The sequence below is a fragment of the Microcaecilia unicolor genome, chromosome 3 (assembly GCF_901765095.1).
Source record: "Microcaecilia unicolor chromosome 3, aMicUni1.1, whole genome shotgun sequence".
Classification (NCBI taxonomy): Eukaryota; Metazoa; Chordata; class Amphibia; order Gymnophiona; family Siphonopidae; genus Microcaecilia; species Microcaecilia unicolor.
The window spans coordinates 155,033,515-155,054,084 of NC_044033.1; the positions used below are offsets into that span (position 1 = coordinate 155,033,515).

Below are 20,570 nucleotides of genomic sequence, written 5' to 3' on the forward strand. Positions count from 1 at the left end.
GTCCAGAAGGACTCGCTGGGATATAAGAAGATAGTTTATTTCAATCTTACCAATAGCAGTACAGGCAAATCAGGTATACGTATGGTTTGAACAGCAGTTCACGACACGTCTGTCACCCTCCTTCTCTTGTAGCCTTCCTTCTGTTCTCATACCCTTCTGACTCCCATTTTCATACTATTTTCACCCTATTCATTTCAGTGGACCCTAGCTTTGTCACCAGGGTTCTTGGACCTTATCAATTGATCAAAATGACTTCATATACTATCAAGCTCTAAGTGTAAACAAGATATGCTCAGAGCGCATCTTATTAGATGACTTTGCATTTTCCCCAAACTTTCCCTAGCCCCCTCCTTTGGATGTTCTCACCCGGGGTGCAGCTGACCCAGTACTATCTCTACATAACCATAGCAACTCTTGCTCATGACGTCTTGTAGGTGCCTGTCCCAGAGCAAATGCCCCCTTCCCTTGCCAGTTCAGCACTTGCTACAGTGAAATGTAACTGTGTCAAAGGTGATCTCTGATTTCTACAAGCTAGCTCTCTTTCGTATCAGAGATTATTCTGATTTTAAGAAGCCTAGCTCTTATTATGAGCCATTGGTCTGTATTTTACTAAGAGCAAGGGCTAGCATAACTCTTCACTGTGTTTGTATATGAAAAAAAAACAGGTATGGTGTTAGCACTGAATGTCTGAATAAGATGGATTCTTACTAATCTCGCTTGTTCAGTTTTCCCAATAGGTGTATTGATGTTCTATTGCAATGTGTATGGTGCTGCCTTTTAATACATAAGCCCTTGCTGTGTGACTCCTGGAAGTTAGTGTGATTATGGACAAGTTCCTGGAGGAAAAGTCCATAGTCTGCTATTGAGACAGACATGGGGGGAAGCCACTGGTTGCCCTGGGATTAATAGCATGGAATGTTGCTGCTATCTGGGTTTCTGCCAGGTACTTTGTGACTTGGATTGGCCACTACTGGAAACAGGATACTGGACTAGATGGACCATTGGCCTGACTCAGTATACTTATGTTCGTCTGGTACACTCAATTTGCTTTGTAAGTCCTGAGTGACCTTTTTTAAGGTTTTGTATTAATTTTCAATATGCCCAATAGTAGCTCAAGGTGCGTTACATTCAGGTACACTAAATACTTTCCTGTCCTTGGAGGGCTTACAGTCAAAGTTTGTACTTGAGGCAATGGAGGGTTAAGTGGCTTTTCTAAGATCTTAAGGCACGGCAGCTGGATTTGAACCCTGGTTCTCAGTCTGCTGCTCTAACCCTAAGGTGAAGCTAATACTGATAATAAATAATCCAAACACGGTTGGTAGCTCAACAATAAAGGGCAGCAGATCTGAAACCTGGTGGCCTTTTGACAACCTATTAAGATACTGATGGGCAAATGATTTTATCAGTGCCAGTAATCATTGGATTTCTGTCCAGTGCTGTTGAACATCACTGTTCACACAGCCAAAAGGAAGATGCTGGATTTGGAAGCTAGAGCTGACCGGGAGTGTTAAAGTACCAGTGTATATTTCCTGAATGCTGCAAATATTATTCAGTTTAAAGTGTTCTATTTTGGTGTTTTATTTTGACTCTTGTGGCACATAATTCACTGGAGTGTGGTCTGTGTCCATATTACCATCAGTAACAGAGATGCTGAAGGGTAGGGGGAGGCAGCTGGTGCAGCTGTACCAGAGCAACCTCTGTCCCCATGCAGGGGGAAGTGCTTTTGTTTGTAGGTCTGGGCAGAGAAGAGGCCCTTCTCTGCTGTGTCCAAATGTGCCCCCAAAGGTACAGGTGCTGCAACCCCAAATATGTAAATTTGTCCTGCCATATCCCATCCCATTTTAGCTTCCCCAAACATCTGAGTCACTGACCGCCTATAAAAATAGAAGAGGAAGTGAAGAAGGAGACAGCAAGCAAAGATTGAGGAAAGAAGAATCAGAGATTGGTATCAATAAGATTAGAAAAATAAATCACCAGATAAAGGTAGACAAATAATGTTATTTTCCATTTAGTGACTGGAACATGCCAGTTTTGGGAACTGGCATCTGCTATCTTTATCTTTTGCTACATGGTGTGCTACATGTATAGGATTCAGGTTAATGTTTATATATTTCTATTTTTGTTTGTAGTCACTTATCCTGTATTTGGCGAGGGTCTACCTGTGTTCTGCATGTGTCACTGAGGCCAAGTATTGTTAGCAATTAGTGTCTGTAGGGATCTGTAGTAATTCATCCTGTTCAATTTTCCCAATAGGTGTACTGATGTTCTAGGACTCGTTACAATATTTATGACACTGCCTTTTCCTAGGAAGATCCTTGTTTGTGCTATTATGGAACAGTAGGTTTGTTCTTTAGGTCTTGTGTGACACTTGCAGGTTTTTGTATTAATTCATAATATGGTAGAAGGGTTTTGTTGCTGAGTTGAAACCAGAATCAGACTTTTTTTTATATTGTGAATTCTATGGGGAAATGCCCTAGTTCTGCTCTGCACACACTGTTGCATGTGGAAGGTTTCTGTGGATGTAAGCCAGTGCTCCCCAATTTCTTCAAGCTTGTAGTATAGCAGATTTATGAACAACGTTTAAGTAGCCGGCAAATCACCATTCTTGGTCTCATTGTAATCTGTTGACGAGGGCACACCCAATGGGCCCGCTCCACCTGCAGGTCCCCCCACGGAAGCCGGGAGCTTCAGCTGCTTCTTCAGCAAGTTCTCCAGAAACCCTCACAGATCGGTGTCTCCCAGCTCTTCCAGCAAACCTACAAAGCGTAGGTTATTTAGTGGCTGCAATAGTACCCTACACTAACTATCAAATCATAATGGGGACTGACTTCAATGAATTGGCGGACCAGTCAATTGACTATAAGCCACTTAGGTCTAGAGATAGTGGGGCTGGATGCTAAGGGTGTTAATTTTTTATCCTCATGGTTAGATGTAGTAGATATATGGAGGGTTTTGGACCCTCTCTCATGATGTGGAATATACTTTCTTTTCCCATCCCCATAATGTCTACTTTAGGCTTGAGTATCTAATTTTGGCTCGAACCCTATTTCCTAGGACTGCCGAGTCCTGTATAGTTGATACGGCTTTCTCTGACCATTCGGCAGTTATGGTAGCTATTTCCTTTGTTGAAGACCCGGGTGAGAGGGTATGGAAGTTCTCCCCCTCTCTGTAAAATGATAGGGGTTTTTGGGTATATTTAAGAGAAAAATGGTTGGAGTACCAAGCTCATAATAAGCACCCCAGGGATGAATCCTGGCATTTATTGGGAAGCCTCCATGGCAGTCATGCGGGGCCATATTATATCTTACACTTCTGCTCTGAAAAAAAGGAGAGGGGTGGAACTCCTACATCTTTCACAAGAATATCAACAACTACGTAGGCAGCATGTGCTTCACATGACTGACCTTATTAAGCAACAAATGCTACAGATTAGGAAGCAATTAGACACATTATTGCACCAAAGAGCGGAGAGGGATATATGCCTTCAGCGTTACAAGCTATTTAAATGGGGCAGCAAGGCTGGTAAGCTTCTAGCCAACCTAGTGAGGCCTCCCCATAGGAAACAGGTCATTACCTCTATCAAAGATGAAAAGGGGCAAGAATACACCAGCAAATTATGGAACAGTTAGTAAAATTTTACAGCTCCCTTTATCAAGCACGGGAATTTAGTGTGGAACCATGTGAGGCTTTTTTCCAGCATACAGATATGCCCGTTCTTACGGTAGAGCAGATGTCTGTTTTGAACGCTCCCATAATGAACCAGGAAATCAGCCAGGGTATTAAAGCCTTGAAGTTGACCAAAGCTCCAGGACATGACGGCTATGGCCGGAGTATTATCGCATTTTATCAGAGTTGGCAGTAGCAACTTTAAGAGCAATGTTCAATGGGTTGGGGGAGGAGGGCGTGGGCTTATATCAGAACTTGGCACATATAGTGCTTATTCCAAAACCGGGAAAGGATCCAGTGCAAGTGGGATCTTATCGACCCATCTCGCTCTTAAATCAAGATGTTAAATTACTAGCGAATATACTGGCCTGAACAGATGAGTATATAAGTTTCCCCACACAATCCAACATTCATTCTCCTACTTCTTAACTTTGAAAGCAGGATATTGGGCTAGATGTACCATTGGTCTGACTCAATATGCTATTCTTATGTTGCCTTTCATCAACTTTCATCTTTTGCACAAAAATCTTTGGTGTTACACCCTAGACAGTATGTCTTTAGGTCACATTACAGCACAGAGACAGTCTGAACCAGTGTCTTAATCAAAATTTATTTCCACCTAAAGGCCTCCCCACACTTGCTGTCTCCTTAGATCTGCATTCGACCTTATTAGTAGTTCATTTGTCTTTGATAGGTCTAACAGGCACAGTCTGAACTGGTTCTCCTCTTTCCTATCTGACCACAGATTCAAAGTAATGACCCATTCTCTCACCTCAAATCCCCAGGCATTTCTTTGTGGAGTACCACAAGAGTCTGTCCTCTCGCCTTTATTTTTCATTTCCTCTCCAGTCCCTGGAGGAGTAGCCTAGTGGTTAGTGCAGTGGACTTTGATCCTGGGGAACTGAGTTCAATTCCCACTGCAGCTCCTTGTGACTCTGGGCAAGTCATTTAGCCCTCCATTGCCCCTGGTACAAAATAAGTACCTGAATATATGTAAACCGCTTTGAATGTAGTTGCAAAAACCTCAGAAAGGCGGTATATCAAGTCCCATTTCCCTCCCCCCTCTTGCTACAGTAATACAATCCTAATCCTTATCTTCATATATTTACGCGGATGACATTCTGTTTCTTTACTATTCTGACCCCGATATTCTTGTTTTAACATTATTTCAGAACCGTGATGACTCTGTTGCCTACTGGCTCTCTTCCAATCAACTTGTTCTTAATGCAGATAAAACCATTGCTTATTGGATCACCAAGGATCAGTCAAAACCAATTTTACCGCTTAACCTCATGGGCTCCTCTATAACTCCTGTTGACCTTTTCCGTTATCTTGGAATCGCTCTTAATTCATGGCTCGTTTATTCCTCAGATTTCCTCTCTGTTAAAATCTGGGTTCTTTACACTCTGACAATTACATTCTTACCCATGAGTCTTTTCATGCTCTTATATTGGCCCTATTGACTTCTAAGCTTAATTACTGCAATTTTATCTATTCCAGCTTGCCTACTGGATGTTGTTGCAATCACGGAGATGTGGCTCAATGGTTCCCATGAATGGGATGCAAACATACCAGGCTATAATCTATTTAGGAAGGATAGAGAGGGTCGTAAAGGTGGAGTAGTAGCTCTGTATGTGAGGAATATCACGGCAACTGAAATGACAGGGACCTGGGGAAAGGAAGAAGCGATATGGATCACCTTAAAAAGAGAGGATAGAACCTCTGTCCACGTGGGTGTTGTCTACAGGCCCCCGATACAATTAGAGGAACTAGATAAAGATCTGATCGCAGATATTCAAAAATTGGGAAAGAAGAGAGGTTCTGTTGATGGGAGATTTCAATCTGCCGGATGTAGGTTGGAAGGTTCCTTCTGCGGAATCGGAACGAAGTAGACAGATAGTGGATGCTTTTCAACGTGCTCGGCTCAGACAAATGGTGACGGAACCCACGAGGGAGGGAGTGACGCTGGATCTGGTTCTCACAAATGGGGATAGTGTGTCAAATGTCCGAGTGGGTGCCCACCTGGGCGGCAGTGACCCTCAAAAGGTTTGGTTCGATATGACGGCTGAAGTGGAGGGCGGCCACTCAAAACTCAAAGTCTTAGATTTCAAGCGTGCTGATTTTAGTAAAATGGGGGCATACCTGAGGAAGGAGTTGATGGGCTGGGAGAACGAACAAGAAGTGGAAGGACAGTGGTCCAGGCTAAAAGAAGTTATAAATAGAGCCACAAGCATTTATGTAAGGAGAGTAAATAAAAGCAAGAGAAAAAGGAAACCGATATGGTTCTCCAAGCAAGTGGCCGAGAAAATAAAGGCTAAAGAGTTGGCGTTCCTGAAATACACAAAAACTCAAGAAGCCTAACACGGAGAGGAATACCGGAGGAAACTGAAAGAAGCCAAGAGAGAGACACGTCTGGCGAAAGCGCAAGCAGAAGAAAAAATGGCTAGAAATGTAAGGAGGGGTGACAAAAATTTCTTCAGGTATATTAGTGAAAGGAGGAAGACAAATAAGGGAATTGTGAGACTGAAAGACGCTGTGAACCGCTATGTAGATAATGATGAAGAAAAAGCAAATTTGCTAAATAGATACTTTTGTTCTGTTTTCACTGAAGAAAATCCTGGAGAAGGACCGCAATGGACTGGCAAAAGTACAAATGAAAATGGAGTAGATATAGCACCGTTCATGGAAGAGAGTGTGTATAAACAACTTGAAAAGCTAAAGGTGGACAAAGCCGTGGGACCGGACGGGGTCCACCCCAGGATATTAAGGGAGCTCAGAGAGGTTTTGGCGGGTCCTCTTAAAGATTTGTTTAATAAATCACTGGAAACGGGAGAGGTTCCATGGGATTGGAGAACAGCGGATGTGGCCCCTCTTCACAAAAGTGGTGATAGGGAAGAAGCTGGAAACTACAGGCCGGTAAGCCTCACTTCAATTACTGGAAAAGTAATGGAAGTGATGCTGAAGGAAAGGATAGTAAATTTCCTGGAAGACAATAAGTTGCAAGATCAGAGACAACATGGTTTTACCAAAGGGAAATCGTGCCAAACGAATCTCATTGAATTCTTTGACTGGCTGACTGGAGAATTAAATCAGGGATGTGCTATAGACGTAATCTACCTAGATTTCAGCAAAGCTTTTGACACTGTTCCCCACGGGAGGCTCTTGAACAAACTGGACAGGCTGAAGATAGGACCTGAACTGGTGAACTGGATTAGGAACTGGTTGACGGACAGACCCCAGAGGGTGGTGGTAAATGGAATTCGCTCGGAGGAGGGAAAGGTGAGTAGTGGAGTGCCTCAGGGATTGGTGCTGGGACCGATTCTGTTCAATATATTTGTGAGTGACATTGCTGAAGGGTTAGAAGGTAAAGTTTGTCTTTTTGCGGATGATACTAAGATTTGTAACAGAGTGGACACCCGGGAAGGAGTGGAAAATATGAAAAAGGATCTGCGGAAGCTAGAAGAATGGTCTAAGGTTTGGCAATTAAAATTCAATGCGAAGAAATGCAAAGTGATTCACTTAGGGAGTAGAAATCCACAGGAGACGTATGTGTTAGGCGGTGAGAGTCTGATAGGTACCGACGGGGAGAGGGATCTTGGGGTGATAGTATCTGAGGATCTGAAGGCGACAAAACAGTGTGACAAGGCGGTGGCCGTAACTAGAAGGTTGCTAGGCTGTATAGAGAGGGGAGTGACCAGCATAAGAAAAGAGGATTTAATGCCCCTGTATAAGTCGTTGGTGAGGCCTCACCTGGAGTATTGTGTTCAAGGATGTAAAAAGAATTGAAGTGGTGAGAAGAAAAGCTACGAGAATGGTATGGGATTTGCGTTACAAGACGTATGAGGAGAGACTTGCGGACCTGAACATGTATACCCTGGAGGAAAGGAGAAACAGGGGTGATATGATACAGACGTTCAAATATCTGAAAGGTATTAATCCGCAAACGAACCTTTTCCGGAGATGGGAAGGCGGTAGAACTAGAGGGCATGATATGAGATTGAAGGGGGGCAGACTCAAGAAAAATGTCAGGAATTATTTTTTCATGGAGAGAGTGGTGGATGCTTGGAATGCTCTCTCGCGGGAGGTGGTGGAGAGGAAAACGGTAACGGAATTCAAACATGCATGGGATAAATATAAAGGAATCCTGTTCCGAGGGAATGGATCCTCAGAAGCTTAGCCGAGATTGGGTGGTGGGAGGTGGGGATAGTGCTGGGCAGGCTTATATGGTCTGTGCCAGAGCCGGTGGTTGGGAGGCAGGGATAGTGCTGGGCAGACTTATACTGTCTGTGCCCCGAAAATGACAGATACAAATCAAGGTAAGGTATACACAAAAAGTAGCACATATGAATTTATCTTGTTGGGCAGACTAGATGGACCGTGCAGGTCTTTTTCTGCCGTCATCTACTATGTTACTATGTAATTTTTCTCTTAAGAAATTACAATCACTAGAAAACACCACTATTAGCTTAATTTGCAATGCCAAAAGATCAGACTGGGTCACATCTCTGTTCAAGAAGCATCATTGGTAACTAATACCTCACTATTTTAAGTATACAACACTTCTTGTGTTTAAAGCTTTCTGCTTGGAACTGCACACTCACAATAGCCTAAATTCCTTTCCGTTCTCTCCATTCACCGAATGACCATCAGATGGTTCTCCCAGTTTCCAGACATGACCAGCATGAATGAACTAGAGACAGTGTTTTTTTTTTTCACTATTCCCGCTTTTTGGAATTCTCTTCCTCAGGAAACACTTCTGTGCGCTATTGTAACAGAGCTCATGTTTTCGCTAACTGCCTTTTTGTATGGCAACTCCCCTCCTTTCTTAGATACTTCTCCTTCTTACCCTCTGTATGAATCCACTGTGATGAGTGGTTGACCTTTTCTATCCAGATATTATAGTTCTCTTCTGTTTCTACAATTACTCTGTATGCTGCTCCATTCTCAGTCAGTAGCAGTGATATAGCAAATCCAAATGAAGATGCATATCTCCACAGAGAGGCTAATTCCTAAGGAGCTTATCATCCCAATTCTACGGACTTTTCCTATTAAACTTTTGTATCAAAAGCATTTATGTGGAGCACTCTACTTACCATATAAACTACTATGCAAGATCATAACTGCATTACTTGCAATTACACATACACACACCATTAAAAAATTAAAAGAGTAGCCCCCCCCCGACAGACTACCTTATAATCCTTTGTGGTCTAGCGGTGTAGCAAGGGCAGGAGTGATCTCCAGTTGCTCTTGCACATGTCAGTAATACTCTCAAAATGGCTGCCATGACCTCTTGCAGAAGTCTTGCGAGACTGCCACTAGAGGTTATGGTAGCCATTTTGAGAACAGAGCCAGCATGGGCAGAAGCAAATGGCGATCACCCCTAGAATGCCAGGGATTATAAGATCAGCCTGAGAGGGGCACCTACAGGTGGGCAGGGTGGAAAGGCAACTCCTGTTCAGATGGGAGGGGGAGGGAGACAAACAGAGCAAAGCACACATTTTCAGCTTCCGCCAAGAACACTGGGCAGAAAAAGGATTTTGGGCCAGTTTTGGCACCGTAACTGAAACTCGGTTGGCCTTTAATTCTTCCCTCCTTCCTGTAGCTTTTGTAGACAGCTGGCTAACTTCTGTGCTCCCACAGCTATGGAAGGAAAATGGCTTTGAATTCATACTTCTTCTCTATGGCAGATGTACTCTCAAAGGAACAAGTATCACTGGTTGAGAAATCCTGCCCTAAACAAATAGTAAATAAGATACTGAGGGTGGGAGACCTTCCTTCATATCAGATATGTAGCTGAAAGTCTTGGACTAACTGAATTCAAAGCCAGTGTTGGATGGTTGGAAAGATGGAAGGAGAGGAACAACATAAAATTCAAGAAACAGCATGGTGAAAAACAAGACGCTGATGACTTTGGTGCTGAAAATTGGGTTGTTTCAGTTCTTCCTACCATCTTGAATGAGTTTGCACCTCGTGACATTTTCAATGCTGACGAAAATGGACTCTACTGGTGAGTGATTCCTGATGGAACACTTGCATTCAAACAAGCCAAAACTACAGGAAGTAAACCGTCGAAGGATCGACTGACGATCCTCCTTTGCTGCAATATGGATAGGAGTGAGAAGTTGGAACCACTCATCATTGGAAAGAGCAAACAGCCCCATTGCTTCAAAAATGTTAAGCGACTTCCTCTGTCATATGAGGCTAATGCAAATTCATGGATGACGGGGGAAATGGAAGCAGTGGCTAAAGTTAGACACTAGAGTGCAGGCACAAAAGCGTCAGATTTAGTTGCTGTTGAACTGGCTCGTAATCTATCACTGTTGGATTCCCTACATATGCAGAAAGAAGCCTGGAATCATGTTACACAGGCAACCATTGTGAACTGCTACAAGTGGGCAAGCTTTGTTAGGGATGTGGAGAGGGATGAAACAGATGCAGTTGTTGCAAATGCGTCAGATGAACAGGCTATTGACATCCCAGCTGGTGTTACTGAAGAGGAGTTTCATCACTACTTAGCTGTTGATTACGATCTACAAACAGCTGATGACAGCACTGATGTCCAGATATGCGCCTACAAGCAGGCAACGGCTGATGATGAAACAGATGATGAAATGAGCAGCGAGGCACATGCTGACAAAATTAAACAACTTCCTGTTACTTTTGCAAGAGCGCTCGAAAGTCTCAACACCATGCGGGCCTATCTGGAGGCCACTGGATGTCAGTGCTATGACAGTTTTTACCGACTGGCAGACGTAGTCTATGGAACTCACAGACACAAGAGTGTACTATATATATATATATATATATACAAAAATGTTAAGCGACTTCCTGTCATATGAGGCTAATGCAAATTCATGGATGACGGGGGAAATGGAAGCAGTGGCTAAAGAAGTTAGACACTAGAATGCAGGCAGAAAAGCGTCAGATTTAGTTGCTGTTGAACTGGCTCGTAATCTATCACTGTTGGATTCCCTACATATGCAGAAAGAAGCCTGGAATCATGTTACACAGGCAACCATTGTGAACTGCTACAAGTGGGCAAGCTTTGTTAGAGATGTGGAGAGGGACGAAACAGATGCAGTTGTTGCAAATGCATCAGATGAACAGGCTATTGACATCCCAGCTGGTGTTACTGAAGAGGAGTTTCATCACTACTTAGCTGTTGATTACGATCTACAAACAGCTGATGACAGCACTGATGTCCAGATATGCGCCTACAAGCAGGCAACGGCTGATGATGAAACAGATGATGAAATGAGCAGCGAGGCACATGCTGACAAAATTAAACAACTTCCTGTTACTTTTGCAAGAGCGCTCGAAAGTCTCAACACCATGCGGGCCTATCTGGAGGCCACTGGATGTCAGTGCTATGACAGTTTTTACCGACTGGCAGACGTAGTCTATGGAACTCACAGACACAAGAGTGTATTATATATATATATATATATATCCCTGATCAAGATCTTATCTGAATTTGAGTTTTTTGTCTTTCTTCTTGATCTTTTACCATTATGACAAACGTGGGGAGGGAGCACAGAGTCACCAAAATATATACAATATTTAACTCCCAAAACATACATATATATATATCTTTAGTTAGAGCAGTGCAGATAAATACAAACAGGCAGACTAACTTGCCCAAATTTGCATTCATCTACTGTTTTACTTAATTTTTCATATTTGACAAAGTAATTAAAACATCTACAATCAACTGCTTGTAAAGCACAACAGTATACCAAATGCAAATTTAGCAAAATATTCCTCCTATAAGGTATCTTTTGACTGTTACATCCCATATTTTGTGTAACATGATAGAGAAAAATGAACTGGTAATGGTACATAAAATGGAAGCAGGCTTTAGTTTCTCCTCACATAAAAAGGCAATGCTATAAAATACAGCTTCTTTGATTCCAGATAACTGCAAAATCACTGCAACTGGGCTTCTACTCTGGCGAGGGCCTTGGTATGCTCCTCCAAACACTGCTCAGATTCCTCTACCCGGTACCCTAGTTCTGTCAGTCCCAAGTGTTGCTATTTCTTCCCGGACCGTTTTGATATCTGACTTGATCTTCCTAAGCCAATCTCTGATGTCCTGTAGAGGCTCACCAGATGCTGTAGGTGGCACCGACTTCGTTACCGCCTGGAAAATTTGGGGAGATTGGGAGTGGTCTGGTTGTGCTACCGCCAATGTCATCTTGTTTTCCATCTTCAGCCTGTGGGACCAGGCCCTGCCGACCCAGAATAAGCGATCCACTCAGTGGTGTGCTGGAGCCTGTTGTTAAATTTTACTGATTTTTGCGAGCCAATTGTTAGAGTCAGGCAGCCAGCACACAATCATCTGTTTTTTTTTTCTCCTCCTCTCTCCCTCGGCCCCAGCATACCTCATCATCCCCCCCTCACCGCTGCCTGACCAACCCGGAGCCTTTTCTCTGCCGGATCCCACCCTACAGGAAGTTGCATCAGCGGGGCTGTACACTCGGCAGAGACAAGGCTCCAGGTAGACCAGGCACTGCATGAAACAAAGAAATTGAGGATGTTTAGGTTAGTCTGATTCCCCTTCCTGCGCTGCTGTTAAACCCAAAACAAAATCAAGCAAACTTATGAGCTGCTGCATTTACGTTGTTTTTCTTTATTGTTGGTAGCATTTTAATTTCATCTCATATTTTTAAACATGCCAGCTTGTGCATCACACGAATGTACACAGAGGATAACTTTTCATAGGTAGAGTAGTAACTTGTTATAAATGGTAATCACTCTGTCATTTGGAGGGGCTGGTTATAGGGACACCTTGCACGTATTACATTTGTGCAGAGATTTTTTTCTCTTGGTAAAGGGTCACTAAAACAGATATAATGTTATAAGAATCAGGTGCTGCATCCATGCTGTCGTTCTTTATTGTTGGTAGCATTTTAATTCAATCTCACTTATATTTTCAAACATGCCAGATTTGGCAGCATACAGATGTACACAGAGGTCAGAGAAGTATAGTAATGGAATAACTTTTCATAGAGTAGTAATTTGTTATAAATCATAATCAGTGTGTCATTTAGAGGGGCTGGTTATAGGGACACCCTAGCATGTATTATATTTGTGCAGAGATCTTTTTTTCTCCTGGTAAAGGGCCATTAAAACAGATGTCATAAGGATCAGGTGCTCAACATTTAGAATTTCTATTTATTTAGTTACTTATTTATGACATTTAACCCTGTTATTGGTGCAGAGATTTATTTTTCCTGGTAATGGGCTTCTAAAACAGACATCATGTTATGGGAATCAGGTTCTCAATGCTCAGAGTTTCTATCTATTTACTTATGTCATTTTATCCCACGTTAAACTTCAATTAGATTGGAACCTGGAAGCATTAAAAAAAAAATTCCTGGAGAGAGTAATGCATGACCCCCCCCCCCCCGGCTCTCTCCCTGGGTATAGCCAGCTCTGCAATTTGGGGGGGGGGGGGGGGGGCGTAGAGGTGGACAGGGGGGCACAGAGTTGGACCGGGGAGAGAGCGTGTTGTTAAAAATTTACCAGCACATCACTGGATCCACTGCTTTATGGCGTAAGCTCATTCCCAGCAATACTCATTAAATCGCAAGATAAATAGCAAGATTTTCCTATCGGCGAGGTCAGTGGATATAGAACTGTAAGCTATTATTACAGGGATTGCCCGAAGCTTCTCTCCTATGTAACCATACCCAGTGGTGACATCATTTCCTCTCCTCCATTGTTATGAAACATTAACAAAACAGATGACTGCAGAAAAAGACCAATTGGTCCATCTAGTCTGCCTAATTATTCTTGTCTAAAGTGCCAAGCATACATCCCAGCTGCCAACTAGTGCGTGCAACCACCTGTATGACATTTACTCTGTATTCAAGACAGTTTTTATCTTACTCCATCTATTTACAACCATAACATCCTATAATAATAATCCCAACAGTCAGCAACACCAGAATGGCTCTCCACCCAGCGCAATCAACCTATTGCAATGATCTAGTTAACATAAGAAGCATGTAGTTAATTACCAGTTATACAATTTCCAAAGCTTGTTAATGACCTGAACAGTTGATGCTTTAAAAAAAATAAAGAAGCACTCATGAACCAATTTTAGACTGTCAATTGTTCAATTATGATGTGCTGGTGACTGTGTAGCACAAACCAATTTGCACGGATTAAACTTACCAAACTGGAGTTTCTTCATAATGGCCACATATCTCTCTTCAAGCGATCTCAAGACAGACAATGGCTTAGGCTTCACAGCAGCCTTCTTGGAATATTCAGCCATCTTCTTTTCTATTATATAAAATTATTTTGAAACAATGATTAATTTAAGAATTTTACATAAGGATCGGCTAGTCATTACTAAAGCACCATTCAATGTATATACACGTTGTGACTATTGGAAAATGCTAGGTATCACAGAACGTTCTCTAATATAGTCTGCAATTAATTCAACATTTTTCATTTAATCAAAATTTTACTTTTATTTCAACAACCAAGACACAGAGGGTCCAGTTCAGGCAACAGGTGACATGGTTAGATAGGGATGGGCTGGAGTGTAAATTTTAAGGGGCTTCGACGTTAGCTCCAGAACTTAGTACAAGAACACTGCTGGGTAGACTTCTACGGTCTGTGCCCTAAGAAAGGCAAGGACGAACCAAACGGGTATACGTATAAAGTATCATATACCATGTAAATGAGTTTATCTTGTTGGGCAGACTGGATGGACCATACAGGTCTTTATCTGCTGTCATTTACTATGTTACTATGAGAGACTTGTTGACCTAAACATGTCTACCTTGGAAGAAAGGAGAAACGGGGGTGACATGATACAGACGTTCAAATATTTGAAATGTATTAATCCGCAAACAAACCTTTTCCGGAGATAGGAAGGCGGTAGAACTAGGAGGACATGAATTGAGGTTGAAGGGGGCAGACTCAGGAGTAATGTCAGGAAATATTTTTTCACAGAGGGTAGACGTGTGGAATGCCCTCCCGTGGGAGGTGGTGGAGATGAAAACGGTAATGGAATTCAAACATGTGTGGGATAAACACAAAGGAATCCTGTTTTGAAGGAATGGATCCGCGGAATCTTAGCGGATATTAGGTGGCGACGCTGGTAATTGGGAAAACTGGTGCCAGGCAGACTTCTACGGTCAACGCCCTAATTGTGACTGAATAGATAGGGATGGGCTGGAGTGTAAATTTTAAGGGGCTTAGAGGCTAGCTTCAGAACTTAGTACAAGAAGAGTACAAGACAAGGACAAACCAAACTTGGGTATACATATAAAGTATCACATACCATGTAAAATGAGTTTATCTTGTTGGGCAGACTGGATGGACCGTACAGGTCTTTATCTGCTGTCATTTACTATGGGAAGGCCAGTAAAAATGAATAGTAGAGAGAGAGGGATTAAGGAACATATTGTGTACTGACAGTGATAGGATTTTATTTTCTCCAGTGGGACTGGGTTTGTCCTACATGGTGCTGACTTTAGGGATGACCTGGTTTGCTTATGATCCCCTCCCTTCACACCAGAGACAACAATGCTGCTAAAAGCAACGCAATGGTGATGTGCCTCTTTGGAGGCCCCTTCAAGTGCACCAAGAGGTGACTGGTTTACTTTTGCCTTGTTATAGGGGAATGGAAAGATGATCTGAAACGGGGAAGCAAAGTTATCTTGAAGATCCCCCTATGAAAGTACAGAGCTCTCTGAATACCTTTTTGACCTTTGGGACCCCAAAACAATGGCGGACGTTTTGCTGTTTCTCTAAAGAGGATTTTGGGACCATGCTTAAAGGCCACTGAGTTTGAAAGCTGAACTCCTTCTCTAGTTGCCAGGAAGTGAGCAGTATGGCACTTCCACTCCATCAGTGTCTTTTGTGTTGATTTTTTATTTTGGTGAAGCAAGGCAGTGTTCTCTGGATGTATCAACCGAATGATTTTACTGACCACCCAGCTGACTTAATTTGATGAATTTTATTGCTCAGTACTCTCTCACCCCCATCCTGGCTACTCCTTCATGCCACCCAGCTGGCAAATCTCTCAGAGGAGAGCACTGCAGGAGGGGTAATTATTTAGGACCACATTGCAGAGATCATAAATGCAAGTAAGATGAGAGATTGCTGATTTAGAGACTGTTAAAGAGGTGGACCGATCCATCTCCAATACTGTAAAATAGTTCCATTATAAGTCTATTAAGGCTATCTTTTTCATGGATTGTGGTGGTGGTTAGGGATACGCTTTTCCTCCATCTCAAGGTATATCCAATGTTGATACCTAGAGGCTGATCCCCTAAACTGAAGGTACCTATTTAACTAGTTAAATCAAATGTGTAGACCAGAGGTGGGCAACCTCGGTCCTAGAGGGCCACAACCCAGTTAGGTTTTTAGGATTTCCACAATAAACATGCATGAGATCTATTTGCATGCACAGCCTCCATTGTTTGCAAACAGATCTCATGCATATTCATTGGGGAAACCCTGAAAACTCAACTGGGTTGCGGCCCTTGAGGACAGAGGTGGCCCACTCCTGGTATAGACTGTCTCTTCAAGAACAGAGAGACAGAGGAATGCCACTCTCCTATAAATACATTTATGTTAATGTATATAATTAAATTATTTAATTATAAGTACCTGAATATATATTATAAGTACAAAATAAGTCCTGAATATATATAAACTGCTTTGAAAGTAGTTGCAAAAACCTCAGAAAGGCAGTATATCAAGTCCCATTTCCCTTTTCCTTCCCTTTAAATGTATTTATTTTAGAGCACCTGATATAATGCTATAACGCACAACTGGCCTATAGGTGGTTTACAATAAATTTTTTTTAAAAATGAGAAAGCAATGGGAAGAATGGAGAGACCTAGGGGGGTATACACCTATATCAATGCAGATTTGTGTGTGGATAATTGGTATGCAGTGTAGCTCTGTCCCTACTGAGAGAGTTTTCTGTATATCTGGGGGAGGGGGCCACATGTATACCAGGATCATGCTGGGGAGTGGGAAATAAGCGTCTGAGGATGTCAATGAGATGGGCATGTAGGTGACCCTCACCTTTGCACTCTATCCTGCCCTCTTTCAAAGTCATTGTGTATACAGTCTAGCTACAGCATTACACATCCTAGCCTGGATCCTGGCAGGTCTCAAACAACAGCATTCTTATAAGATTTCAAGTTAAAGCTTGGCTCTTTTAGCCAGGTTTCTGATAGCTTACACATTAGTAGTAGAGGCATATACTTTAGGGCTGCCTCACTTTCTCACCTAGGCCTCCCTGGCTTGACTGTATTCAGGAATTTTATCTGTCTGGACCATACCCTCCTTGCTGGCCCTGACTGAGCCACGCCCTCTCTGCTCAATACTGCAGTACCTGGCTTATTAACGTGGCTCTGTGAGGGAGTGGTGTTAAGGGGAACTGGCAACTTTCTATATACTGCATCACAGCAAAACGTTTTCAGCACAGGCTATGGTAAAGAAGTGCTATTTTACTGTTAAATGCTATTATTAACTAGGTCTCATTGCATAAACCAGGAGCTGTGCTAAAATAGCATGAGTTTCTGGTAAAATAACGTATCTTAACAGTAGCCTATATTGATAACCTTGCTCATTAAGTTCAATTCTTGAACCTACCGTTTGTCAAACTGGCCAGCCAGGGATGCTTCAGCAGTAGTGCTTACAACACTAGTGAGAAGACAGTCTTCATAGTCATTGCACAATGGCAGCACCTAATGGCCAGACTCAGGTTACATGAATTCTGAAGAGAACTGCAGTTTGCAGGTGGTAGCGGAGGCTTCCTGATGTCTGCATTGTTATACTAGGGTTTACTGTGCATAATTTTTGGCATATCTCTGAATTTCCTAGACTAGAGGTTCTAGTTATCTTGTTGCTGTATGTGTATTAATCTAGAGAAATAAAAGGCAATTTCAACAAACTGTTACATCTATTCCCATCTTCATACCACCATTCATCATATAAGCAGAAAGCATGTTACCTTGATTTGCTTGGCGCAAGCTAGTAGTAGCTAAATAAACTATCTCTGCAGTTCGTTGAATATCTGGAACCAACAAAGTTAGCCCCTCTGGTTCTGGATCAGATGCATCTTGTTTCATGCCTGTTTTAGCCTTATCTTTCTTGGACCTAAAATGAAAAAAAAAAAGAAAAAATCTGAGAAAAATTAAACTTACATGAATGCTTAAGGAATATCTTTGCAAATGAACTACAAGTGGAAAGAACACCAAAGTCCCATGTGAAAGATGCAATCAAACAAGAAGTGAGAACAGGATCAGGCTCTTCAAAACAGACCAAGAACTCTTGATATGTAATTAAAAACTTTTATTTGATGATGACTCGATACGGTACCATGTTTTGGCACATTTTTGCCTATTTCAGGAGTCTCAATAAAAATCTTTAACAATCACAAATATTTTCGGTGACATATCTTTACAATATGAGCGTAGTTGGTCTTTATAAAGACCACTGATGAACTGAAAAAAATGTGTCGCTTATGGATGCCACTGGAATGCAAGTGCAGAGCATGAAAAAAGCTGAAACTTTCTGCATGCAAACTGCTGGGACAATAAGAACTAGTACAAAAAGGTGCTGTTAGTGGTATCTATCAAGCATGTCCAGCTAATTTAGTCATGTATTTCTTACTGTGATAACTAAAAACAGTTTGGTTATTTATGGAACACCTGTGGGTACTCTGAAAATATCAGTTAACTCATGGACTAGATAGTGAATTCTGTCACAGGTTATTTGAAGTCTGCTACATTTGGAGGTTCACTGGTAATTAACTCTCCCACCCACTTGTACCATTAATTATTATAATCAACATAATTCTTGTTAACCGCTATTTCCCCTATTGGATTTAATGTGATGTACAGATAATGAGATCAAAATACAAAACAGAATACACGGTTTAAAATAGACACAAAATTAAAAAATGTTCATCAGGATACGTAATAGAATACATAATAAAACCAAAGAAAGTTTTAATCTTTAAAATTTTTTTTAAATAACTTTGTTTTAACCTTAAAAATACCATGATATAATATAGAATAAGGATAAAGTCAGGTACTTCAGTTCATAGAAGGCCTCAGGCTTAAAAGGAGGATTTCTTCCTTTTCATACATTATCATCTGGGGTTCTTGTCTGCTCTGGTCCACTCAGCAAGAGACTCTTTTTCATTAAATAATTTAACAAACGGCTCCTGGGAATTCCAAACCCTTCTAGTAAACTACCAGAGGCAACAATTCACATGAAGCAAAACAATCACTCAGACCATCCCTTCTAGAATATTTTTGTTGTGGAAAGGATGGTGTTAGGGTGATCATAACTGTTTAGTTTCATTAGCAATATCTCTCTGGTCTGAAAGCTGACGGTGAGTGACACAAGGTGACAGTTTACTTAAGACACCTGATACCCTTGCACACTCTACTCCCCCTCCCCGAGTGCATTCTCCCAATCTTTCCTAGGCCTGCCAAAGCAGCAGTGAAGTTCAGTTCCTCTCTATCCTGGGGACTCTCTTTGCTTGCTTCCACAGGCTCTTCTTTTTCTAACTTTATTTTGTACTTTATCCCAGGACTAAATGTATCCTGCTGGCTGTTTCTACCCATTCCTTCACTTGGCTGCAGGACTCTGTGGTGGGCTATGCTATATATGAATTAAAAAATATTTATAGCCCACATTATCTAAAAGAAATGTAAACAAGTTACAATAATATAAACATAAAATAAGCAACTTGAAATCAACCATTATAGCAAACAAACAAAAAAAATCACATCATACCATAATTCAGTTAAATTACATTAGTCTGTCATCAAAATTGAAGAAAAGATTGCTGGAAAAAGTGCACCTTCAATGGCTTCCTAAAAGACAACAGTGAGGCTATCTGCCTCAGTTCTAGTGAAAGCCTATTCCAAAGAGTAGGGTCAGCAATGGAAAATAAGCGTGCCTCATCTTCATCTAAACGGACCCAGCAGAAGGAATTTTGTGCAATAAAGGTCTCTTTATATTACAACCTTCTATAATTCCCTAATAAAGTTTTCAACTGCTTTCTCAAATTAGAGTTCCATTTTTTTTAATGTTGAGGAAGTTTGTACAAATGATCACATTCTTGTAGTTTTCATTAAATCTTTTTGCTTGTCATCATCATCATCTTAAACAGCAGCAGCTGCACATTTTAAGATTCAACTCAGATTAATAGCCAAACAAGCTTTAGATTTCAGTTTTCTTCTTTATTATCATAGGTTCCAGCAGCACAAAAAAGCTGTTTATGCAAGTAGAAATAAGTAATTTAATGCTTTGATGCTCAGAATGTATGCCGTTTTCTTGGCAATCACTGAATGGCTTCCACTTGCTGTATATTTTGAAACAAGCTGAAATCAAGTGTAAATAATGAGACTCTAAAAGATTCAACATGGAGGTAATTATACAAAACCAGAGAAAGTATGTGAACCTAAACAAATTAAAATTATCCTTGAAGCGGTTTCCTTTTAACATAATGTATTTGATTCATTTGAATTGTCATTGCTAGTTTTCCTGTAGCAAATTTTCAGTTCTTAAGGACCTTACACTTATTATCTTGAATTGTACTAATGTACAAACCTTTCATACTCAAAAACTATCTGAAAAGTTCATCAAGTATGGCCCTATTTTAACTTTTAAAAATTCAGGTAACCCCGGATGATGATGTAACCGTCTCATTTGTTCTACAGAAGAAGAATATGACTCTCAGTCATGTATGATAATGCACAGATTTATAGAGAGGGGGTATCCGGGAAGGTATAGCGAAGATACTTACCTGCAGCAGGTATTCTCCGAGGACAGCAAGCTGATTGTTCTCACGATTGGGTCGATGCCCGCGGCGGCCCAGGAGACCGGCAAAGGATTTTGCAACCAAG

At 41.5% G+C, this 20,570-nt stretch overlaps 1 protein-coding gene across 1 annotated transcript in view; it reads right to left on the minus strand.

Annotated features, from left to right (window-relative positions):
- Positions 1 to 20,570, minus strand: part of BIRC6 (baculoviral IAP repeat containing 6) — a 965,314-nt gene that overhangs the window by 96,420 nt on the left and 848,324 nt on the right. The window contains 2 exon segments of the mRNA XM_030196513.1: positions 13,849 to 13,959; positions 17,660 to 17,805. Of these exon segments, the coding sequence (XP_030052373.1) occupies positions 13,849 to 13,959; positions 17,660 to 17,805 (257 nt within the window).